This window comes from Bombus pyrosoma, linkage group LG1, assembly GCF_014825855.1.
Source record: "Bombus pyrosoma isolate SC7728 linkage group LG1, ASM1482585v1, whole genome shotgun sequence".
NCBI classification, from domain to species: Eukaryota; Metazoa; Arthropoda; class Insecta; order Hymenoptera; family Apidae; genus Bombus; species Bombus pyrosoma.
Genome location: NC_057770.1, coordinates 14,895,544 through 14,920,567, shown reverse-complemented (window position 1 = coordinate 14,920,567; position 25,024 = coordinate 14,895,544). Strand labels below are relative to the sequence as shown.

General features: G+C 34.0%; 4 protein-coding genes across 5 annotated transcripts; 3 read left to right on the top strand and 1 right to left on the bottom strand.

The window, feature by feature from the left end:
• Positions 1-213: 213 nt before the first annotated feature.
• On the bottom strand, positions 214-3,375 carry LOC122571283 (endoplasmic reticulum junction formation protein lunapark-A-like). The gene is made up of 10 exons (XM_043734882.1): positions 3,092-3,375; positions 2,237-2,278; positions 1,974-2,161; positions 1,711-1,897; positions 1,607-1,618; positions 1,214-1,469; positions 950-1,111; positions 668-856; positions 505-588; positions 214-431 (listed from the first exon to the last, which is right to left on the bottom strand). The coding sequence occupies exons 1-10, from the start codon at positions 3,116-3,118 to the stop codon at positions 310-312; spliced, it is 1,269 nt and encodes a 422-aa protein (XP_043590817.1). The 5' UTR covers positions 3,119-3,375; the 3' UTR covers positions 214-309.
• Positions 3,376-4,024: 649 nt separating this feature from the next.
• LOC122571072 (N-alpha-acetyltransferase 35, NatC auxiliary subunit) lies at positions 4,025-8,392 on the top strand. Of its 2 annotated transcripts, none has more exons than XM_043734461.1 (10): positions 4,025-4,494; positions 4,675-4,736; positions 5,047-5,579; positions 5,676-5,868; positions 5,940-6,121; positions 6,190-6,522; positions 6,609-7,001; positions 7,078-7,251; positions 7,330-7,440; positions 7,516-8,392. In XM_043734461.1, exons 1-10 carry the CDS (start codon positions 4,436-4,438, stop codon positions 7,654-7,656), a joined length of 2,181 nt encoding a protein of 726 aa, XP_043590396.1. In that variant the 5' UTR covers positions 4,025-4,435; the 3' UTR covers positions 7,657-8,392. The 2 variants fall into 2 exon arrangements, with proteins under 2 accessions (XP_043590396.1, XP_043590304.1); XM_043734369.1 differs by having other exon boundaries at positions 4,036-4,494; positions 7,324-7,440.
• A 237-nt stretch (positions 8,393-8,629) lies between these two features.
• On the top strand, positions 8,630-10,896 carry LOC122571228 (IQ and ubiquitin-like domain-containing protein). The gene is made up of 6 exons (XM_043734710.1): positions 8,630-8,858; positions 9,011-9,238; positions 9,316-9,860; positions 9,961-10,161; positions 10,246-10,624; positions 10,690-10,896. The coding sequence occupies exons 1-6, from the start codon at positions 8,635-8,637 to the stop codon at positions 10,793-10,795; spliced, it is 1,683 nt and encodes a 560-aa protein (XP_043590645.1). The 5' UTR covers positions 8,630-8,634; the 3' UTR covers positions 10,796-10,896.
• A 5,655-nt stretch (positions 10,897-16,551) lies between these two features.
• LOC122571451 (IQ and ubiquitin-like domain-containing protein) lies at positions 16,552-19,484 on the top strand. The gene is made up of 4 exons (XM_043735195.1): positions 16,552-16,695; positions 16,770-17,028; positions 17,126-17,487; positions 18,118-19,484. Exons 3-4 carry the CDS (start codon positions 17,177-17,179, stop codon positions 19,355-19,357), a joined length of 1,551 nt encoding a protein of 516 aa, XP_043591130.1. The 5' UTR covers positions 16,552-16,695; positions 16,770-17,028; positions 17,126-17,176; the 3' UTR covers positions 19,358-19,484.
• The last annotated feature ends 5,540 nt before the right edge of the window (positions 19,485-25,024 follow it).

Sequence of the window (25,024 nt, the reverse complement as noted above, 5' to 3'; positions counted from 1 at the left end):
TTTATTCCTAAGAGTTCAGATTTATCACTAGTAAAGATGACAGATCTGGATTGACATAACTATGAAAGATTGATTTCAGAGAAAAATTTGCAGAAGAACCCAATATCATGATTGTTTAATAAGTATATATTTTACTTAGATAGTAAGGATTCATTATAAAGCATGGACTTAGGGTGGACCTTTTGCAGATCTTACGATTAAGATTGAACAAAATTTCATGTTGCACATTATTTCAAAATATATTTTGTTAACACATAACGTTTCATAACAAAAAGTTTCGTGTTATAAATTATTTCAAAATACATTTTTTTAAGACGATGATTCGTCGATATCCATTTTTTCATCACTCTCGTCACAATTATGTGCTTCTTTCATTTCGGACTCCGTAGTGTCCGATTCCGCATTATGTGGCTCGGCATTGTTTGGTTCATCTGCGATTGTAATTATTTATAGTACCAAAAAATATATTAGATTATGAGTATGATTAACAACAATGTTACTTACCACATGTATCTTTAACTGGTTCAGTAACGTGTTCAATCTTTTCCAATGCTTCTGTTGGTCGCTCAACGACTTCGATATCTGAATCTAAAAATTATTTTCGATTGATTCCAATTATTTCTTCAATCCCAAACAGTTTATACATTAGCTTTCTTTTTGTTCAAACCTGTATCCGATGCATTTATTGATTCCGTTTGCGGAGGTTTTAAATGTTCTGCTACATTTGGATCAGATGCTAGATATTCAGAAGTATTTAAAGATGAATTACTATGTGCAACATTATACGTTAATTTGGGAGCAGATGGCTTCTGTTTTCTTGCACGATTCCAAAAGTTGCAATAACAACATCTGAATCCTACAAAATCAAAATACATATATTTTGAATATTTAGTAACGTAATTAAATCTTTATACTTAACTCTTTTTGGCAGATTATGACAAATGTTTACCGAAATATTCAAATTCCTCTTTGAGAGCCATCCCATTGTGAGAATCACAATTTCGACACACTAATGCATATCGATTCGATGGACCATCTCCAACAAGATAATCAATCAATCGATCCAAATAAGTCCTTTGCCGCGGTAATACTGGACGTGGTAACGGAGTTCCTATTAATAAAAAATCTCAATAAAAAAATTTTACTTCAATAAATTAATTTTTAATAAATTAAAAAAATAAAAATTAGTAATCGTAGTCCTAAAAATACTAACGATAATCACGAATTGGAGTATTAACTGGTCTAATACCACCCTGGAAGGAAGTATTTAATGGATTCTGAGTGGGAGCTATGCCAACTGGGGCAAGACCAGTGTTAGCAGGTATACCACTATGCACATTCAGTGGTTGATTTTGATTTATTATTACACGTCTTCTCAGTTCCATAGAAGGTGATACTGGAGATATTATATGCTGTGGTGTACTTGATTGTTTAGGAGTTTCTGTTGATGATGACACTTTAAAAGTTGTCTAAAATGAAAGAATCTTTTACTACATTTTTTATCTTCTATATATTCAAATGTTTCTCTAGTACTTTTTTATCCAAAAAGATACTCATAATTATCAAAAATTCATTCTTCATATATTTTATTGTGTAAAATACAAACCTGCGGAGACAACTGAAAAATGGAAAAATAATTCAATTATTAAAAATTCGTAAAGATTACATTATATAACTAAAATAAAGAAATTATATTATAGATTTACTTACTGGAGTCATTCTTAATTGATCAGGTGCAAACTTTAACAGAATTTCTTTAGCTTTTTTATATGTTTCAGTCTCTGTAACTTCATCTAGAATTTTCTTTTTTTCAGATTGCATACTACTTAATCTATCTTGATTTTTAGAAATTTTACATTTATAATACCACGTTACCATCTTTTTTGTAAGCAATATGCTGTGACAATGAAATACATTTTGTCATACATCTTAAATAATTTAGTAAAGAAAATAAATATAGTTAAAATACTTACAGAATGGGAAAAATTAACAGTGGGATGATATAAAATATTTGATCATACAGTGATGCAGGGAAGAAATAAAAGTAAAAAATGAATGCCGTTATAATATAAAGTATCACGCTATATAATATCAGAGTTCCAACAATTTTTTTATGTCTTTGTTCTGTGCTATATCCATATTTTTCTATTTCTTTAATTTTCTGTTAAAGAAGGAATTTTTTATTACTTATCTAGTTATCAACATAAATACAAGTAAAAGAACATAAATATTTTACCGCATCAAGATCCTCCAAAATTTCAATTGTTGTTTTCTTCCTCTGAAATGTAAAAATAATTTGTTTTAACTCAATTACATTATTAATAAAAGCAAAAGTATTTCCATAAATAATATTTTCTTTCTCTCTCTCCTCTCAATGCACGTATTTACATACTAACATATTTTAAAAGAAAATGAAATTTAATTATCAAATTCCAATGGAAATTTATGTTATGTTTCAGGTTATAATACTTTATTTTTATATAATAATTTTTATTATACAACATAAAATAGGTAAGTATCTTTATACAATTTTTTAAGACAAAGCAATTACAAACGTTTGTATGTATATTTTTATTTTCTTGTATTTTTACTTTGTATGTATATATTACTTTCTGTCTTTTTGGTATGACAAAATTTAAATAATTTGAAAGTAATATCATTGAATAATAATTTCGTATTGTACGAGAATTCTGCATATATTAAAAGTCAATGTTAATTAATTATTCAATATTAGAAATCTTATTCAAATATGATTATAGATATTAAGCTACAAAAATCATAAATTATAAATGTTTAAGAATTTACATTATTATATATTATGATAATAAAGTTATTCTTCAGCAAACTTATTCAAAACTTCCTTATTTTCGCGCCTAACCTAAAAATTTGTCATATATAAAGAAATGTGTTTGAATTAATTGCATTTAAATATTGTAAAACATAATGCATTATGTGTTAAAAGTTTAAGCATTTGTTATAAAATATTATATCTAAATTATTTTCGAATGCTTAGTAAAAGGTTTATAACATGACAAAATGTTAACCTCCGTAATACAGTATTAATGTTATTTATATACTACCGGAGACTTACGCGAAATCTTGATAATATAATCCCCATTATGTCCAAATTTTAATGAGTTCTCGTTAAAGATAAAACCGATCAAACGTAAGAGATTCATGCAATTTTTTTTCTTTTTTTTTTTATTGAGCAGACTTCGAACAGCTCCAAATTTGTAAAATATTCTTGGAATCGAGCCAATGCTGACCCATAAGCGAAGATACATAGATATTTAACATAATATATATGTATACAGGTGAATATATATGTGTGTATGGCTAGAATACGTATTCTGTATAATGCAGCAGAAAATGCACGGCTACGCTATGCTGACAATGATATATATATATATATAACACCTGAAAAGAGTGCAAAGAATCGTTAAGGATAATTCCTATGTAACACTAAAATTTTCATTTAGAAAATGTATCGTTTTAGGGACTGTAATATTTTCACGTTACAAACGGCAATAGTAATAAACTACTTACACAAAGAGATTAAATTTATCCTGATTTATCATAACCTATAAAAATTTATGATTAATTAAATTGTAAAACATTTAATTTATAACACCTAGCCAATGTACCAATTTCATTATATGTTTTTCCATTTGCAGATTTATTTAAATATATATACAGAGATCAAATATTTATATTCAAAAATGCTTTAACTCACTCACCTAGAAGAAATATTATTAAATTTATGTACTTTACCAAAGTGTTAATAAATATCATTAACAAACGTTAATAAGAATAAAAAATTAATTATGATTTAACGAAGTGAAATTATCTATAATTTTTTTCAAATCAACCGTCATTAATCGTAACAAGTTATAAAATTTTTGTAATTTGAATCCTATTTGACAGAGTACTTTTAATTTGTTTAAAAGTTTCTGAAAATAACATTAGTATTCAAGTAAATTTTGATAGAGACAAAGAATATTTTCAAAATTTAGTGAGACTTTATTCTTCCATACTTTATCATCCATTTGAAATCTGAAATAAAATTACTAAACATAAAACAAGACAAAACATTAACGCTTGATTCCGTGGATTGCTCTTTAGTTTACAGTGTGTTTTGGATACCCGAAATTGTTATAAATTCAAATGTTTGAATATAAACGTTTTTAAAATCATTTTATCTGAATATATATTTTCATTGTATATCTACACACGACTTGTCTAAGTACATTTCATCTGATAAATATAAAACAATATAGGAGATTGTATACTTATTCAATAATTTCAAGACTTTGTGAGTATATAACTCCTGTTTGACGTAAGGGGAGCTTCTGAGGGGTTAACTTTTGATACGAGGATTATGTAGAAGCTTCTACTGTTGGCAGTGCTGTTAAATGTGACAGGTCAGTCTGCAAGAATGGCGACCATGGTAGAAGAACAGAATTCGGTTGACATGGGCGAAGATAAAGAATCACAGTGAGTTGTGATATATTAATTGTAATAGAAAAATCACCGAAAACTAACGTGTAATTACATGGAAATATTGAAATAAGAATGTTACGTTTACAGCTAGGCTTTAGGAAAATAACCTAACTTATAACATTATTTGTAATTCTCGGGGATATTTTTAAATTTTTATATCTATTTACATTGCAGATTCGACCAAGTTACTTACAATTGGGTGGATATTACCCAAGAATTTTTCGATGCCATTACAGGTGCTTATTTACAAACTTATTTTCTCCTTTGCAAATGCTTGCTTTACAAGTTTTCTTTTTATTTCTTTTTCTCCCCTCATATTTTTTTGTTTTATTATGGTAGAGACGATTTAGTTTTCATTTGTATACAACTTGTTTTATTCAAATAATCATGTAATTTTATCCAATAACATTGTTAGCATTTAAGTATCACTATTTAATGGGAAATTAATTTATAATGATTAATGATATGAATTAATCGAAACAATATTTTATATACAAAATATTTATTTAATACAATACAAAACACTTTATTGTTATGTTTATTTAGAGTTGGAATTGGGTGAACTATTGCGTGATGAGTTATTTGGATTATTTGAGGCCATGTCTGCAATTGAAATGATGGATCCAAAAATGGATGTTGGCATGCTATGTAATAGAGGCAACAACAAACCGTGCACTTTTACACAAGCTGTTGACTCTGGTGCATTGAAATTGGACAATTTGACACCATCAGAAGTTATAGGAATAATAGATTCAACATATGCGTGCATAGTGTCTTGGCTTGAAGGCCATAGTTTAGCGCAAACAGTTTTTACTAATTTATATCTTCACCAACCGAATCAAATAGTGGATAAACCTTTGAGAACCTTTTGTTATGCTGTATATAAAATAATTGAAATAATTAAAGATTGCATCAATAAAGCATTAGTTTTTGAGGAAGAAGATTTCCAGAGTGTTACTTATGGTTATAGATTGCAACAGGATATTACAGAACAAAAAATCATATCCATGCTGAGAGAGGTAGAAGATGAACTACCTGGGAAAAGAATAAAAACAATTCATGTATTATCAGAGGAAGAAGTAGGTGCATGTTTTAAAACACAACATGCATTTATTGAACTTTTGCGAACGACTAAGGATATAACTAATTACTGAAATTGTTATTATTTCTTTCAGTATGGTGATAGATTAGCACTCTATGCCAGAATTAGATTTACTAAAATATTTTATCAAATTTTATCATTAATGGGAAAGAAAGAACAGCTGCAACAAAATTTAAATGATTGTCATACATTGTTATCAAGATGTTCTTATATGATTCAAATGATGATTAAAACAGTAAACAATGGAGAAAATGCTGATGAGATATGTAAGTTTTTCAAAATTTATATTTTATGTCATGGTATATAGTTTACATCATATATTATGTAATGATTGTAGCAAATTATCCAAATATTATGGGGTTTGACCCTATGGTGAATCAGAGATTATTACCACCAACATTTCCACGGTATACAAAAATAAAACCAAGACTAGAGGCTTTAAAATATTTGGATGAGCTATTAAACAGATTTCGAACAGTTACTACGATTACTAATCAGAATGGTTTTCATGCAGCTTTGGTAAGACAAAATCTATAGGTTACTAAAAATTTTTGGCATAAATTCCAAGTACACTGATTTCTTTTTAGGACTTTTTTTTAGAATTTTCACGACGAAGTCCATGTATATTATCCAGATCAATGTTGCAAATAGTTTATTTACCTACAACAAATCGAGTATTCGGTGTGCAAAATTTTGCCGATGTTTTGAAAGATGCAGCGCGGAATTTCATAGCGCCTCCGGTACTAATGCCAAAGAGCACATTACTTCAAAATCATCAAGCTAAGGAATATGTTGATAGTTTCCTATCTCATTGTGTGGGGCTCTTTGGTAGTTTGTTGCAACTTACTGGCCATAATAGAGCAAGACAGAGAGACAAATTAGCACACTTATTGGATGATTTTGCAATATTACAGGATGAAGTGAGTTTAAAAGTTAATTTATATTTCATAACATTGGAATGAATATTTCATAACTTTAAACTAATGTATGTTCGAAATTTTGCCAGGCTGAAAGAGTTGATGGATTTTTACATGCCTTGTCAATGAAAAGTGATACACCAAGGTCACATTTAGCTTGTTTCGGAACATGGATCTTGTATCATACACTACGAGTTATGGTCATGTATTTATTAAGTGGCTTTGAATTGGAATTATATTCCGTGCATGAATATCACTATATATTTTGGTACCTATATGAATTTCTTTATGGATGGCTAGTATCAGCTATTACAAGAGCCAATACGTTCTTGATGGAACATGATGTACATAATGATACACATAAAGGTAGAGGTGGTAAGAAAAGTGCGAAAAACAAGAAGAAAAAATCAACATCAAGACCGTATAATTTAGAAATATTAATGTATCAAGCGATGCAAAATATATGTGGAGGATATTACAAAGTAAGTTGCGCATGTCTGATTTTTTATAAAATGTTATCTTTATGATTTAATTTCATCTATAAAATTTGTCTTATAGGCTTTAGTTGGTTTCCGTATGGATGGTAAAATACCACTTCCTGAGTCGCCATTTGATTCAGAACGAGTTCGATATGAGCACAGGTTATTACCATTTTCTTCGTTACTCACTCCACCTCCGGTACATTATCAAGAATTCTTAGATATGACGAATGCACAGATGCATAAAAGAAACGTGAGTATAGTGGCCTATTCTTCTTGGTTTTAACTAGAATGGAGCATTTTTTCTTAACTTCTATTTTCCTAGGAAAAGGTTACTAGTGAAATGCTGTACTTAGCCGGTTGTCGTCATTTTCATCAAGCTAGAAATATGTTAGAACGAGCTTTGTCTTTTTATCCACAAAATTCTAGTACTCTAAATGAGGTAAATATTTTTAAACCTTTCGATTCCTATGTCTGTATTAAACATATTTTACTCATTATAGTGCTTGATTCACAGATCAATGATTTATTAAAAGTGGTGAAAACGAATTTCGTGGTTCTAAAATTACTCGCTGATGGGCATAAAAAGGATTCCAAAGAACCTCCAGTATTTGACTTCTCGTATCATCAACATTTCCCATTGATAAAATTGATCTAAATCATTTGCAACGGCCATCATTTCATGCTATAAATGACATATTATTTATTCTAGCTTTAATCGTGCAGAAAATATTTTTGTGTTGTTGATTTTGGATGCCTTTTTTTTGTCTAATACAATGTTTAAAGCTCCCCCCCTTTTTTGTTTTATTAACGATACACCCTTCATTGTACAGATATGTATTATTTATCGTACACATTTTGTGGATAAATTTCTATAAAGAATGAAAATGATATTTGTATATAGTTTATCATAAATCGTATGTTTTAAGTGAATTCATGTGGATATTAAGAATGAATGCGTCGATCGTTTGAAGATAAGGTTCGTGAAATTTACAGATCGTTATGAAATGTAAATAACAAAAGTATAGAATGTATAGTCTGGAAATGTTGTATAGTAACACATCTTATCAATGAAATTGTTAACAGTTCTTGTTAGTGACATCTGCAACATTTTGAATATATATTGCAGGCTTCAGCTATGTAACACACGTTCCGATAACAACCTTTTTTATAATAACAATCCGTAACTTTAGTAATCAAACGTGATCTAAATTGTTTGCGACTATGAGTATTATATTCCGTACATTTTAGAAAGACATGATTTATACATTACTAAATTCTGTATTGTACAGGAACGAGAGAACATTGTAACATTAAACTGAAACACTAAATTTCAATGTAAAATCAGAAAGAAGAGAAAATGATGTATGTCTAATAAAAATAATACTCTGAAATGGTTGTGTATTTAATAAATAACATTATCCGATAATAATACATTATGTTATATATATAATGTATATATAAACATATGAACATTATATATATATGAACATTAATAAAAAAAATGAATAACAAGATTTGTTTGAGTTTGCATCTATATTCAACATCTAATCTATTATTCCTTAAAACCAAGTCGTCTTAACTAAGCAAATATTTTTTTGTTTAAAACGTCTATTAATATATACAAAATTTCAAAATGGTTTGCTGCCGTTCCGTGGAAGTGGAAGATCGAAGAATAAAAAAACCTTATTTGGGAGGATGGAAGCATAAAATTACCCAAGTAGAGTATTTAAATGCCGAATCGCAAACAGGCCCCCTAAGGAAGCCAGAAAAAGAAAAATGCAGTAAAAAAGTGCAATATATTTCTTGGACAGATGTATTTACGCAAACACCATGCGTTCATCCAACACAGATGTGGCGGTATACCAGTGGTTTTCTTGCATTTAAATTAAAACAAATCCTTCTAATTTTACTTTCAATTTCTCCTTTAATTTCTTAGTTTCCTTTGCTCGGTTTCAATAGTCGAGAATTTCTTTTATCATTCTTTTTCATTAATTTATATCTTTGTTTAGATCTGATTACTTTATATCGGCCGAATCCGATAAATATATAACATCAAAACCATACGAAACATACGAAGAAATGATGAAACGACTGGATTACGATGGAAAGGCGCGAATTATCCAAAGAAACTATAGAATATACAAATTATTGAAGTACATCAAAGAATATGCGAGACAGTATCGAGAGTTAGTCAAAGGTTGTAAGTTATACGAGGCAGAAAAGGTAATGTTATACAGGTATGTAACATATAAAACACGTAAAATGTACAAAGTTGCTCAAAACCATATTATATATATGTCGATTGATGTCTCAGGAAGAGGCATCAGCAGGAAATTCTTCGAACAATTAATCCCAAAACTCGATCGGATTTTGATCTGTTGTATGATTTGGTTGAAAAATGGAGACGCGATCGCCTTGAATGTGCGAAGCTACGTTTCTTTAAACCTGCGAGATGTGCAGAAAATTACGAAATTTTGCAAAAGACCATAGAAATGCTGAATGTAATCGACGAGAAAAGACAGGCGGTGAAGCAGCGCTACAGGAAGCGGAAACGCGTGAAATTTGTTGCGGTTAATTGCAAGCCTATTCTGTGGAACGGTTACAAGAATAAATTGCTGGAAATGGACACAATGAGAAACCAGAAGGCAAGAGAATTGAAAATGATTTACGACTCGTTGATGAACTACGACGTTACTCGCGAGGAACGCATGGAGGTGCTCACGATACTGAAGAAATCGTTGGAGATACACAATTGTGTGTCTGTTTTCCATTTGATACGACTCTTGGAAGAAGAGCTGACCTACTTGGCAAGGGGGATGAAAAGCATGTCGTTAGGCTACTTTCGAGAAAGAATAGTTTGTAAGAAAAAAATAATATACGAGATTTTGTCCTGTGACGTTGCAGGGTGACAGAAGAATTGTTAACAAAACTTCTTTCCGCTTTCTCTTTGACGATGTAGACAGCTACATGAACTTTTTACGGACGTCGCACTCGTGCTGTTGCGTGAACAACGACAGATACTTTTGTAAGAACGTAGATGATGAAAAATTACGAGAACCAATTGAACCTATAACGAAATTGTGTCACAGTTGTTTGAAATTGCTTCCTATTCACCAATTCACTATTCACGGAAGGATGAAAAGGCTGTCTACTTGCGTTGGTACTATTGATCTCGTTTGACATTAAATTTCTTAAAAAATTTAAACGGAAAATATGCGTTAAACTCTTTTTTTACTGCTTTAAGGTTGTACTTGGTTGCGTGAACGAAATATTAGACACGTGAACTACGACCCTTACAAATTTCTGCTGGACTGTGTGCGCTGTGAGGAAGCGAAAAGAGAATCACCTTCGGCCATCGCGTTTATGATGCAAAAACACGACATGTACCATTTGGTGAACAATATTTGGCACGGCCACTCAGTAGTCAGTGAAAATAGAGATATGTTCCTATTACGGATCGTCCGATACGACGTAAACGAGGAGTGGTCACCGTGGAATTGTATCCTCTTAACCGAGGAAGAGGCTGACGTTCATTGCAGGATCAAGGATTTCGCGAGCGTATACTCGAAGCCACTTATCGAAAAAATCTTGTTGTCTCATCAGTTAGCGAAAAACCAATTCAAGTACGTGCACATACGGTTTCAAAGATAGAGAAGTGGAAATAACGTATCGATTGAACACGTTGCAGGCATTTGAGACAGTTTGAGAAGGAGTTTCAAGATAAATTTCACAAAATCGAGGATAAAGCGGTGTACAATCCAGCGATCAAAGTGGACGATTATCTTTTTACGTGATATACTTTGCTGTATCTAATTGTCTGTTTACTCTTTCAATATAATCAAACTATAAGGTCATTTTCTACTTAAATATATTTATATACAGTGTGGTTGGTAACTGGTGGTACAAGCGGAAAGGGGGTGATTCTACGCGAAAAAAGAAGTCGAAAATATAGAATAAAAATTTTTCGTTTGAGGCTTTGTTTTCGAGAAAATCGACTTTGAATTTTCGTTCGGTACGCGTGCACTTTACCACGTCTCGTTATAACGGATCTCACTGTAGATCGTTGTCTCGATTGGCGTTATGTTGATAAACACTTCCAATGTGACCGAAGTGTTTTCCTACCTATTAACTTACTATCCGACTTTTATCGCTATCCACTATCAGCACCTATTAGTATACTAATACTAATACTATACTTTCTTTAGGTGCGTGTGGTGATAACGCATCAGCCGCAGCTGATCATTACAAACACCGGTATCCAAATCGGTATACATATAATTAATTGTTATAGAAAATAAGTATACAAAGAGAAAAAAATAGACGATTGCAAGATAGACGATCTTCATCTAGATTTCTTTTGTTGTATCTAGCAGCGACCGAGGAGAGTTGGAGCAGGATGGCGATTTCCTTCTTTTTTTGAACGTGCGATATATAAAATCGAAAAATAATGGACTAGAAAGTGCTTTCGATCGACCAAGCAGGTTGTCATTGGCAACGGCGGATTTAAGGGTTTGACCTTTAAGGTGGTGCAGGAGTCTCTTATATGGATTGCGTCGCATTGAAAGCTCCGTTCTTTCTTTTCTGTCTGATCGTTCCCGGGACCGATTTCACGTTTTTTTATCTGTGCAACGATGTCGTTTTGATAAATCTAATAGCATGCGTTATTTAACGGCACGCTATGCCACCATCGCCGCTGTCGTCGTTCGCCTCTTGGTCGTTAGTGTACGCGTCGTTGGGCAATTTATAGCTGAACAAGACGAGAGACGATAAATTTCTCGGTGACGACGACAAATCACGACGAAACGAACGATGAATAATCGCGAGACTAAAAGCAGCTGATAAACAGAGGCGTTATGAAAGTAACACAGAGCGTCGTAAACTATAGAAAACAAGAGGACATCGAGCGAGTTGAGGTATAGAATAGCTTAAAGTAGCTTTAGTGTAGAGTACAACAATATTATTTGAATCGAAAAAGGACGAATTGCATTTTCCATACGTTGCATTCATTTACGACTATACTTCAATTCTTTACTTCTTTTGTTCCTTACATTTATACATTCGCTTTGTCGAGTTTTCTATGTCACGAGTTAATTAATATTTTCTCGTTTATCTATAATGAATAATTTAATTTTTAAATTTGATTATTAATTTATCGTGTATCGATTCTAAAGAAAAGAATCATTTGTTATTCGCGCGTTTCGAGATAAATACATTGTGTTGCGAATCACGTTTGCGAATCCATTCTTCTTTTCTTCGACGATTGCTGATAGCATCATCAACGAAACCCGACTCTTAATTATCATTTATTTATCATCGATACGGACGTCCGTTTTGCGAGTTCGTCTCCTTTCTACTTTCTTTTAACAACAACGATCTAATCGAAATATTCAGTAATATTTCCTGCGGTTATATTTTTATATTTATAAAGTGTATCTTTCGTTGGGTTTGGCTCGAATGATTTTGGATGTCTTTTTTTTTGTCTAATACAATGTTTAAAGCTCCGCCCCTTTTTTGTTTTATTAACGATACACCCTTCATTGTACAGATATGTATTATTTATCGTACATATTTTGTGGATAAATTTCTATAAAGAATGAAAATGATATTTGTATATAGTTTATCATAAATCGTATGTTTTAAGTGAATTCATGTGGATATTAAGAATGAATGCGTCGATCGTTTGAAGATAAGGTTCGTGAAATTTACAGATCGTTATGAAATGTAAATAACAAAAGTGTAGAATGTATAGTCTGGAAATGTTGTATAGTAACACATCTTATCAATGAAATTGTTAACAGTTCTTGTTAGTAACATCTGCAACATTTTGAATATATATTGCAGGCTTCAGCTATGTAACACATGTTCCGACGTCCGTTTTGCGAGTTCGTCTCTTTTCTACTTTCTTCTAACGATAACGATCTAATCGAAATATTCAGTAATATTTCCTGTGGTTATATTTTTATATTTATAAAGTGTATCTTTCGTTGGGTTTGGCTCGAAAATGTTGTTCATTTTCGACGCAGAACTCTTTCGAACGTGAATTTCCACGGAATTTCAGCAAAATGGAGTTTTCCAGTTACCGTTTCAGGCTATTGGAATATTATTTTAGAATATTTATATTTGATTTTGAAAAGAAAAAAGAAACGTTAATCCCGATGGAGGGATGAAAAACCATTCACTCGAAGGTTGAGCGTGGGTGCGCTCGCAGATGCAGCGGTTACATTGGCGGTTCCCTTTTTGCATTTCTTCACCATTCCAGTCAATTTACTCAAATATTTTTGCATTTGTATCTTCGGTATCTTAGCAACCTTTGTTTTCGTTTCCCCGTTAAATAATTCATAATTCACGGTGAGTGGAATATTTTGAAAAATCGCACGTAATAATTTATGGAAACTTTTACTCGGGCGTTCTTTCGATCTTGAAATATCTTCAGATGTTTCTCGTTGCTTGAGAAGATAATAGATTTGTCTGGCAATCCTATGAAACAAAAATCTCTGTAGAATATGAAGATACATGATGGCAAACATAAATATTAAAAACCTAAATAAACAAACAAATCCTTGCAATGTAAATAAAACAAAGCGAGAATGTTTACAAACAAGTTGGCAGAGTAGACAAGTAGAAAATACATCGTCATTCTGTATTTCATAAATTGAGGAGAAATATGATTTCTTGTTAACACGAAAAACAGAGATGCTTGCTCGCACTTGCTTAGTTGCTGCGATTTGTGCATTTTTGACTTCATCGCCTCCTCGCAGAATCATGAACGTTTCATGTGCAGATGTACCTTTAGTCAGCTGCTGGCGATCCAATTAAACACAAATTAAATTTCCGTGTTCAGTCGGCCACAAACGTTTAATAAGCGAAATGTAAACACTTAGTTCATGGGACTAGTTTACACGCGCAAAATGAATTCTCCATGTTATTACACGTTCCACGAATTCTAATTAAATTACAATTCGTCCGATCCAAAATCTATAGCGAGTCTTACTATGTATATAATCCAATCAACCCCCGACCAGCTAAGCTTACTATTTCTCTGAAGCCTGCGTGTCCTACATACGAATTCAGAAAATCGTAATTTTCATTTTCCATTTTTTACTCCAGTGCCATTTTATTTCAGCAAAATGAAAGAGAGACAAAGAAAAAGTAAGAGTGAAATATCTGGAACGACCCATTATTCTATAATGGCTCGATTGGAACTATGTTAAAGGAAAGAAGGGGGTGGAAAAAAAAATAGAAAAGTTAAAATCATGTTAAACGAAATAAGGGGGTGAAAAAAAGTAGAAATAAACAACACGCGGGCACACATGCGTGTTTTTCTTGTTTAAAGGGCCAAATTATACGCGATGCATTGAATGCATCGACCGTACAACGCGCGCTGGTACACAAGTTTTACGGTTCTCCGCGTTCTCGCCGGTGCATTTCCGCGCACTCCGGAATTACCGGCTGGATTTCCATCAGCCATAAAACCTTAAAGGGTGCATTCCTCTGTTCGCCGCAGATGCTAAAGCTTTAGTCGGCGTTTGGCAGGATAACAAAGAATTAAGCGCTGCTCGGGGCTTGAATTAACACGTATTTATAATTTGGAAGTCTGTGGAAGTTAAACTTCCTCGTGTAATACGTCATATCCTTTTGTATCTTTAGTTGTGTGCGCAAAAAGATAAAAATTAAGCTGTTCAGAAAATATATTTTTTTGGTGTTTTCTGAATTATGATATTTATGTTTATGGAAAATTGAATCATAATTTAATCATGATCATAACAGAAGAATACAATCAGTATGTTTTTGTTACTCTTCTGATTTTAATGCCACTTTTTTATTAAATAGTAGAACTTTAATATAATATAAATTGAAAATGAAAACAAATTGGTAGGTTTATAGTGTATGTTTTTTAAAAGTGTCTCATAGGTTGACGAAATTTTGTGGAAGCCAAAGTTATAATTAGTACTTGTCATGATATTTAGTGTATGAAACTAATTTCTGCTTCGGTTTTATTTCTTCCGTTGCATTCATAGAAATTTAGATTTTCATAAATAGCCACAGTCTAGTTATAATTTATTTTAATTGATTAAATAATTATTATCAAAATAATATTATAATATAATTATATTATTAATAATATATAACTTATTATTAATTGAATAATTTGGCGAACGAAACGATAGTTTTCTGGTTCCAACTTATTTGCGGTCAAATTTACATGTGCAATACACTTATTCGCAATCGAATTTGTGCCAGTCCATGTTCGTTTACGGTGAAATTTATGCTACACTAAGCGGTCACCGATAACATCTACGTTTATGATTGAATTTATGACGCAATACGCGATACGTCGATGATTGACGCTATAATATTTACGCCGTTTGCCTGTTTCGGTTATCAATGGCTAACTTTATATGCTTATGATTTTTTCATTGGCCATTACGGGGCGAAAACTAACGGCGAAGAAAACACATTCAACCACGATGTTCAAGACTAGTAACTTGAAAGCTACTCGTGCCACGGAATATTATACTTTCATTCTCTAATGGGAAATTTGGAACTTTGCTTCTTTCAAAGAATTAAATACAAATGAAAATGATGTACCATTTATTTACCAATTTCTTCAATTATCTTTATTCTAATGAAACTGAACAATTTTAAATTGATAATTCCCTAAAAACTTTCTTACATTCTATGTATGCATAAACATTTTTTGTAAATCAGTAGAGAGTATACGAATAAGTATACTTCTTTCAAAGAATTAAATACAAATGAAAATGCTGTACCATTAAGAGCATACTAATTTCTTCAATTATCTTTATTCTAATGAAACTGAACAATTTTAAATTGATAATTCCCTAAAAACTTTCTTACATTCTATGTATGCTTAAACATTTTTTGTAAATCAGTAGAGAGTATACGAATAAGTATACTTCTTTCAAAGAATTAAATACAAATGAAAATGCTGTACCATTAAGAGCATACTAATTTCTTCAATTATGTTTATTCTAATGAAACTGAACAATTTTAAATTGATAATTCCCTAAAAACTTTCTTACATTTTATGTATGCATAAACATTTTTTGTAAATCAGTAGAGAATATACGAATAAGTGATAAGTTTATTAATCGATGTTTAAATTGCATTTAACTGCATTGATTGCATTTGCGGTATTTTATGAGGTTGCCTGATTCACCAGACAGCCTGTTTGCCCTTTGTGATTTCTAATGTCACATCAGTGCTTTACACTGTTAATGGCACGTGATTATGTTTACAATGCGCCACGTGGCATCCAACGTTACTGTTCGTTGTTTGTGCAGAGTATCATGTGACTTCTGGTTTGCCATACACTTGTAATGGACAATACCGAATTGCATTTACCCAGCCTAAATTATGGATTTCGTGTAAATTCTACAATTAGACCAAGTGGAATATTGAGGTACGGCAAATGAGATTCAAGGACAACGATCCTTACATTTATTTACAATTGATCTCTTATTTTTTCCAGAGTGCAATGGGCTCGTTACTTGTATTCCACATTAAAGAGATGAAAGAATAAAAAATATCAAGAAATTTCTTGTATTTCCAGGTGCAGTTTGGTTACAAGAAGGAGAAACGTTTAGGAGGAAATTATTCAAGGTCGAGAAAAGTGAAACGACATAAAGATGTTGGCACTATTTTACAATCGTTGGTCCTCCATTTTTTCCAGGTATTAATAATTTTATTTATCACACCAAGAAAAGAAAAAGACAACAAGGTTAAGAACCTTTTTGTATTCCAAAGATCAGTTCGATTCTAAAATCGAGAAGAAACTTACACAAGGAAATTATCCAAAGATAGATAGAGGAAAGTAAAACAAAACGATTATCAAGGTGCAAAACGACAGTGGAGGTAGGAAGACAGGCAAAAACAATTCCGGCGATTAAATCCGAGTAGTCAGTTTCGGTCGCTCTTTCTCTCGTGGAGTCCAACAACGCTCGTTTGGAATTGTAAAACGGCGGACGATGCAATCCTCCGAACGAATCCTTTAAACCTTTGCACAGTAATTTTCTTTACTAGCCACATTACCATTATCTTCAGGCTAGCTCTTAGCCGATGGTTATACTTTCACAACCGCGTTTCTTCTTCTTTTTTCATAGTTAATTCGATCGACCGTGTAGCCACACCACTGATGACTAATTAAAGTTCAAATGGAGAATTCCGAGATTAAACCACAATCATACTTGGTTGGCTGGAAACACAAACTGACTGGAACTATATATCGGAACGCGTGCACGCAAACTGGTAAACATGACGGCAAAAATGACAAAAGAACGCAGACAAATTTTACGATGGATAAATTTACGAATGTGGAATGTGACGTTGAAGTGCAGACGAATTTCTTTCCTAACATCCGCGACAGATTTATGAAAAGTTTTAGAGATTCCAAGGAACCGAGATTCAAGGATTACTCGAACGAGAAGATTCTAGAGAGCATCGTAAAGATACAGAGGTTTTACAGGTAAAGTAACGAACGGCGGATATTAAGGTAGCGAGTAGAATACGAGCAGGACAGGGGAGGTTTTCGCCATATCTCGTGACCGGCAGAAATAAAGCCACGAAGCTTCGTTAAATCAGTTATTTTTATTAATTAAGTGCTCTAGCCGGTACGAAGAGAATCGTAAAGCTTGATGTCGCGATAAGATACACAATTTACTCGCGTCGCATAGCTAGGTCAAAGAGAAACTGGTTAAGAGAACAGAATTTCTCTGTTCCGGGACTCGAAACTTTCTCACGCCATTTACAATAATTTAAAGTAATATAGATCAATTTTAAACCTCTCCAACCTTATCGAATTGTTACTTCGATTAACTTACACAGTTTTAAAATTCAAAGTATTAGTTTAGTACTTGGCGCTTAATGCTCTCCATTGACTTTTCATCCGATGAAATATTTCCAAGAGCCCAGCTTTCAACCCCCGAACTTCGCCAAACCGTCTGCTCCCTAAAATCCTTTGGATTTCCTCGAATCGAACGTGTCAACGAAGAACAGAGCGCGCACACGAGCTCGTAACTCCGTGGCGTAAACTTTTGGCGACGAACAAAATCTCCGAGGAACACCTGTTCAAACGTCTGTTCGACGTTGCCCGCAGAGCTCACCGCGGCCGGCAAACCACGATCTCGTCGAGCGGCGTTTCAGCGTGCGCTAAGAACACGAACCGGCAGCAAATACAGCCAGTACCGAGATTCTATCGCAGCCGGGATTTCGTGATACTAAACCGCACGTCGCCGAGTACCAGGGAGGACTTCGAGTTGCTGTACAATCTGCTGGATCGTTGGCGTATCCACGAGACGAAGAGTGCGAGTGAACAGCTGTTCGTGTCGTCCAGGATCGCATTGTGCAGTTTAATCCTATCAAAGGAGGTAGAACTATTGCGAGCCATTGATTCGAGAAAAACCACTATCAAATTAAAAAAGAGAGAGCAATCATACAGAAAATTCTTGGATGAGTTGTGCAAGCCTGTCGTATGGAAAACCAGTCATGGAGAATCGATTCCTGTAATTACACCATTTGTACAGCACGCCAGATGCTTTAGAGGCACGTTCGAAGAGTTGTCGAAGGAAAATATGACCGTTAAGGAAAGAATTGAGATGTTGTCTAAATTGAGAAAGGATATAGAGCCTCATACCTGTAAGGAATCTGATGAACTGGTACGTTTGTTGAATCAAGAGATTGATCTGTTGACCCTTAACGTGGAGGAAAGTAAGTTGAATTGGTTAAGAAGTGGGCTGAGAATGGCTTTTTTGAGACTGGCGAGGGAGTCCTTGAGAAACGAGCGAGAGGATTCGAGGCTGATCAGTTGGTTCCGGACCAGTTGTAAAACCATCTGCAGGAGCTGCGGTAGACTATTGCCTCTCGAGAAGTTCCCACGCGAGAAATGGTCCCGTTCCTCTTCGTGCAATTACTGTCTCTACGTGAGAGTTCGCACTGGGCCTCGGCTCGTATACGAGCCGTATCAAAGACTTCTTCGTGATGTAAGACGTCGCGAAGCTAGAATCTATTGTTACACCAGTCTGGCTTTTGTTATCGATGCAAAAGCCGTTTACCATTTGGTGAACGATATTTGGCACGGAAAATCGGCCATTTCTGAAAACGATAATTTAGAGGAGTTGAGGTTGGTGAGATTTCGAAATGACGAAGAGTGGTCACCGTGGAATTGTCTTTTATTAACCGTGACGGAAGCTTCGTTGCATCGAAAGGTAGTTGACCTCGGTAAGTTTTACGGACCGATGATACTACAAAAGTTCTGCACGAAGAATCTTCAGGCCAAACTTCGGTTCGAGTTCGTGACCAAATTCAAGAGCCTTCGTGGGAATAAACAATGCTATTAAACGCTCATTTGTTATTGTTCTTCGTGGAAAGTTAATTGGCAAGTTGCGGATACTTTCTTCAGCGTATAGTGAAAGGATGGAGTAAAGAAAGCGAATTTTGATATCACGTTGAGAGCGTTGAGCGAATAGTTAGATGCTGAGAATATTTAATTCGTATACATGGAATATCTGGTATAAAATAAAAGTATTTTCATGATCGTCTAAATTTATTCAATATGAAAAACCTATCACCTTATACCTCCACGCTATCCTCGATAGGAAGATATTGGAGGATAACAAGTCCCGTGTATTTCTTAAAGAATCCAATAAATAATTATTCTTATAGTAACTTTTACACCAATAAAAAAGTATATGTTATTTGTATCTTTTATTTTTTATCGCAGTCAAAAGTCATCCGACTTTTTTAGTTCTCTTTGTGTGCAGCAAGCTTATTAAAGGAATACCATCGACACCAAAATGTGATTTTCTCATTTAAGAAAGTTTAAAGTTGATATTATACTGGTATTATGGTATATTATATTATCTCCTGTCATATGCGTTATACGAAAATTTTCGCGTTGAAAATACTTTACATAGCGTATGCATAGAAACTGAACAAGATTTCTGCTGTACCTTTCTTTTTCAGCAATCCTGCAGTCTGTTTCTGTAATTTCAATCCTAAATATTTTCCAACCATTAGACCGAAGGTCCAGCTTTATGGAGGGGAAGTAAAAAAGATATCTATGTATTTATCCTTACAATTTAAAAAGATGGAAAACAGTAATAAAGCCCAACGAAATGGTCGTCTTATGGTTTATCGCAGGGTGCGTAACGCGCATGTCCTCATAAAGCTGCCAACTTTTATTTCCTGGTGAACTGTGTCGTAACGTGAAAATGTTCCGTGATTTAAATTTAAAACCGTAACTCTGTGAAAGTTATTCGTTTAAAATTTTAATTTGTAGATGAGGTCTACGATCCCAATTGTTTATCAGAAATTGTTAAGATACTACATCGAAATGTACGTAGGACGTGAAATGTCGTAATGAATCTTATTCCTTTTGCGGTCAAGGCTTCTAATATTGATAAGGAATATAACACCGCATTCAATTTGCTTAATAAATGTATTCACTGAAGAAGCTTTCAGCTGTATACGACGTCTGGTCAAATGGTCGCTAAGCCAATGCCATAAATTTCAAATACACTGTCGAGTCGTTCCGCGTCAAAGCGATTAAATTGACCGTAGTATCGTCTTTGATATCACACAACACTTTTTGGATGTTCTGCTATCTATCGACTAAATCGATCTAGTCGCTTATAAATAAATCTATTAATCTATTAGCTGTAAAAAGTGAAAGTTGCTTAAATCGAATATTAATCGAACGTTCAAATTGAATTTTTATTTATGAATAAATTAATTGTAATTGTTTGAAATTCAAAGTGACACTAGATGAAGCATTTAGTTTAGTAGTTTGTGTGATAACAGGTAATAACAGAAACGTTACAACTGTCGCAGATAATGTCGCCGCGTCTACTATAGAACGCGGTTAAGTAGTTTAGGACTGCATGTGGTCAGACACAAAGTTTAATTTAAGATGATTAACGCTAAACACATGTTAAATATAGTATGGAACGCAACTATGTCAAATTGACGTACCAACCTCTTCCTGTGATATACAGAGATCAAATGATCGCTTGTGAAATTGTAATTGTCCAATGTAATTATCAAACGTTCATTTGGTAAAATAACGGTACAAAAAAGCGACAACAATGGAGGAACATCGCGATATTCTACGAATGCTCATTAAACGGCCTTTTCAACGTTGTTGGAACTGTTCGAAAACTAGGAGAAACACCGGAAACTCTCTAGAGCGATCTGCAGCAATGTTGCAAACTACAAAATTACTTCCTATCACTTTGCAACGATGCTTGGAAAGTTCGGTGATGTTCGTAAAATTGCAGACTACATTATAGATCGTGTTTTCTTTTCGTAGAATAAACATTGTCTTTGAACGAATTAATCGTACAGGTGGATTGTAACGGGACCGGACGTCGCACAGATATAGAATTTTCGTCTTGGTGAATGCATAAACAAGTAGCGTCTTTCACGGAGAAGGAAGACGGTCACGATATTCAGCGAAGAATTGTCAAAGTGAATTGAGTTGCCAGAACTTCTCTCCCCCAGCGAACTTTTCGATTATTTGAAATTATGGCAGCTCCCTGGAGAAGTAGAAGGAGATTTTCAGCGATTTGTCCCTGTGAAAAGCTCTTCCATCGTATTCACGATAAGATATTATCATCGATTTCTTCTAATAATTTGTCAAGTGGTCGAAAAATTCGATCTCGTATGGATTTATCGCGATAAACGTGGCATTTTAAAACTTGAAACTGAATTATCGATACTTGAAGGAACTAATTAGGAAGTCGAAGTCGAAGACAGAAGTTCAGCAGCGGCCAGGAAGAAATCATTTTGCAATTATCGAACGTAAACTTCAGTCAGCTCGCGATTTAATCAACTGGTCTGATGCAGTTTTGATTGCTACCTCTGATCTAATCGAATTGTTCACTTTCATCGTTACTTTCATTATTTCTACGTTTCAACGTGGAAATTATGTCTATAATTTCGGTTGATTCGATTGCTATCGTTGGTGGGGAGGATTGAGGAGAAGATGTTGAATCGATCAATCGTTTAATTTCAACTAATAATGTAGGTATGCGTTTAACGAGTCGCCTTTAACGACGAGATATACGACATCGATAGATTAAAGCTTTCAATTAATTAGCCATTGAATGGCAAACGATTAATCATTTCTATTGATAGTGGCTAGTGAAAGGAAACTAATAAACCGAAATGGGGTTGTGGCAACGATTAATTTTAATTTTTTTTCAATCCCCTACCTCTATTCTGATTGGGAATCTGTCCTCGGTGAACCAATAACGCGACAAATCGATACATACCTACACACGGATTCGATTATACCCAGGCTACAGGCGAATTTTCAACTTTTTACCAGGCCCGTACGTCGATAGTTTCGCCATCGATTAATCATTTCTTTCAATTAAACAACCGACGAAAGTTAATAAACCGAAAAATGGGCTCTGTTACAGTCATCAATTTAAATTTGTCAGAAGTTGGCTGACCGTTTAATACCCTATCATAGGTGTCTGTGCAAATCGATCGATTCGACGTTCGCTCGATTATTACGTCCGATAAAATGAATTGAAATAAATTAACGATATACCAGACCAAGCGATTGTTATTCCCGGTTTCACGCGCAAGTAACTTGGTTATTCATAATTTAATTGCCGGTGATCGAATGGTCTCCGAACGTTGTAATTATCATAATAACGCGGACCATGTAATAATGATCATTATTAGAATGATACGAGCGACCATTACTAATTTCTAAATAGCTGTTGCAATTTAAATGCGATTTAAACATTCTGTAGATTAAATGGCAAGTTGTAATCATTATCCACTTTACTTTTCTTAATAAGATTACAATTGTAACATAGGAATCTGTTATGGCGACTTGTCAAATTTTTCTGCATGGAACAATAACGAGACAAACGAGGATACCTCAGATTATCGGCCGCAAATCCGAGCGCGTTAACATCGCTTTCGATTTCAATATATCGTTAATGAGTTTTATACGTAGCCACGAACAAAGCGGTCGGAGTATCAACGCCACTATTAAAACGTTTGTACGGTGACGTGATCGTTAGTAGACTGATGTAATGACAGCTTATCGATGAACCAGTCTACCGCTAATCGTATGCATTCGGTTTTAACGATTAATTTGTTTATAGGACGAAACATCAGCACCGTGAACGCCATCAATGTTAGAGCCATGGATGGAAGTTTTGCACCTTTGTTTATTGATGAATTGGATTAATCTTTTTACTACATTAAAATTCTTGTATTTTATTCCAAAGTATATTCACAAATATATAGTCTCATTTTCATAGCAACACATTTTCTCACAGTGGTCTCTGTTCCCTTTTCTTATTCCTTTCTACTTGCCTAGAAAAATGTTGAGAATTGTGGATCTTGTTAACCGAAATAATGTTATAGGAACACTACATTTACACTTGGAATTAATATTAGAATAATTATATATTTATTTTATGGACGATTTCTAAGATATTCATCGATACTCACCTGCACGCGTCTCGCCACTTTCTTCCATACCCGACTGTTAACCGACTGAACTGTTTACATTCGTCTGTTTCTGAGACGCCACGCACACACACACACTTCCACACACTGATACTCACATACAAGTATCTCTACTACGCATCTAACGTAGTCCAGCACATAAAATTATACACATCTCAATAAAAAATATACATATACGAATAATACGATATACGTATGTAGTATCGCGGACATAAGGCCTAGGAGTTAGCGGGTGAACCACATACAATGTCGCGAGAGCCGAGGCGTTTTTAAACCATAAACAATGTCCCGAGAGTCGAGGCGCCGATGGGCCCATCAATGTGTCATCGGTCCTTCAAGTGAATAGTTTCACAGAAAAGGTCTACGTGGCTTTGGCCACGAGCGGTCGCGGAACACGTGTGTGGTGGGTCTACGGGAAGACAAAAGACATGGGAGAGCAGTGCAGTTTGAGTTGAGAAGTCGAAGACTGTGAATCGAGAAGTCAGAGAGTGCGAGTTGCGTTGTCGATATAGTGCTGCTAGCGTTGTCGAGAGAGTGTGGTCCGCGTGAGAGAGAACGTTGGATCCGTTGTGTCGAGAGTTGTCTAGATTGTAGCGTGTTATTGCGTTTAGTTCATATTAAACTACCATCGTTTTTCTGTCTATATTTGTACAATCCATTCATTGTAAATAAATCACAAATATCAGGATATAATAACAATATATTCCATTGAAGATACTACACGTATAATATGCGTAATACGAAAAATATATGTGGCTAACATGTGGCAAAAATATAACAACATTGACAAATTTTATCACGCTTTCGTTTAAAAATATCTATATATTAGGTCGTCCGAAAAGTTTCTTTCGTTTTATAAGGAAATAATGGACGCACGACATTTTCCATTTTATATTATTTTATCGAATTACCTATGATCCATTTCGTTCTATCAAAATAAGGATCACAACGTTCGACAGATTAGGTTTCATGTTTGTATAAAGATGCATCCTTGTAAAAAAGACGTGTCTGTAAAAGAAAGACACTAATACTTCTATAAATCTGCTCGGATCAATCATGCTATTGCAAGATCAATTAATATGCAACGAAATTACGCGTAAGCTTATCATTATCCGATTCATTAAATGATCGATATCATAAAATCTTCTGAATCCACTCCACAAGTTATTCACAAATGCTCAAAATCTCTTCAATGATATCCCTTCAATGATATCACGGAGCACTTTAATCATTTTCCGGGACCTCTAATCACTCTCAGAGAGCCGCAAGCGAATCACACGCGAACGGTATTACTATCAGTGTGTTTGAAATGCGGGGCATTAGTCGAAGCGCGGCTTCCAACGCCATCAGAGGAGATTTCGCAACACGATGCTGCCACGGTCACGATCATCGCGATAAGTATGGAAATTAATATGAAATCGGCGAGAGAAAGGAGGAGACTTGCACGCAGGTAACGCACATACGTTACGAAAGTGGTGGTTTGGAGGCTGACAGGAAAACACGGAGGTTGG

Bases quoted from the DNA above. Each gene is read 5' to 3' on its own strand.
- LOC122571283 (XM_043734882.1), bottom strand. From the start codon at position 3,118: ATGGGGATTATATTATCAAGATTTCGC. The intron at 2,279-3,091 runs GTAAGTCTCCGG...TTTACATTTCAG, and splicing joins TTATATTATCAAGATTTCGC to AGGAAGAAAACAACAATTGA. The intron at 1,112-1,213 runs GTTAGTATTTTT...TTTTATTAATAG, and splicing joins TACTCCAATTCGTGATTATC to GAACTCCGTTACCACGTCCA.
- LOC122571451 (XM_043735195.1), top strand. From the start codon at position 17,177: ATGGAGAATTCCGAGATTAAACCACAATCATACTTGGTTGGCTGGAAA. The intron at 17,488-18,117 runs GTAAAGTAACGA...CGTTGCCCGCAG, and splicing joins AAGATACAGAGGTTTTACAG to AGCTCACCGCGGCCGGCAAA.
- LOC122571072 (XM_043734369.1), top strand. From the start codon at position 4,436: ATGGCGACCATGGTAGAAGAACAGAATTCGGTTGACATGGGCGAAGAT. The intron at 5,869-5,939 runs GTAAGTTTTTCA...TAATGATTGTAG, and splicing joins AGAAAATGCTGATGAGATAT to CAAATTATCCAAATATTATG. The intron at 7,002-7,077 runs GTAAGTTGCGCA...TTTGTCTTATAG, and splicing joins TATGTGGAGGATATTACAAA to GCTTTAGTTGGTTTCCGTAT.
- LOC122571228 (XM_043734710.1), top strand. From the start codon at position 8,635: ATGGTTTGCTGCCGTTCCGTGGAAGTGGAAGATCGAAGAATAAAAAAA. The intron at 8,859-9,010 runs GTATACCAGTGG...ATCTTTGTTTAG, and splicing joins CATCCAACACAGATGTGGCG to ATCTGATTACTTTATATCGG. The intron at 10,625-10,689 runs GTACGTGCACAT...AACACGTTGCAG, and splicing joins TTAGCGAAAAACCAATTCAA to GCATTTGAGACAGTTTGAGA.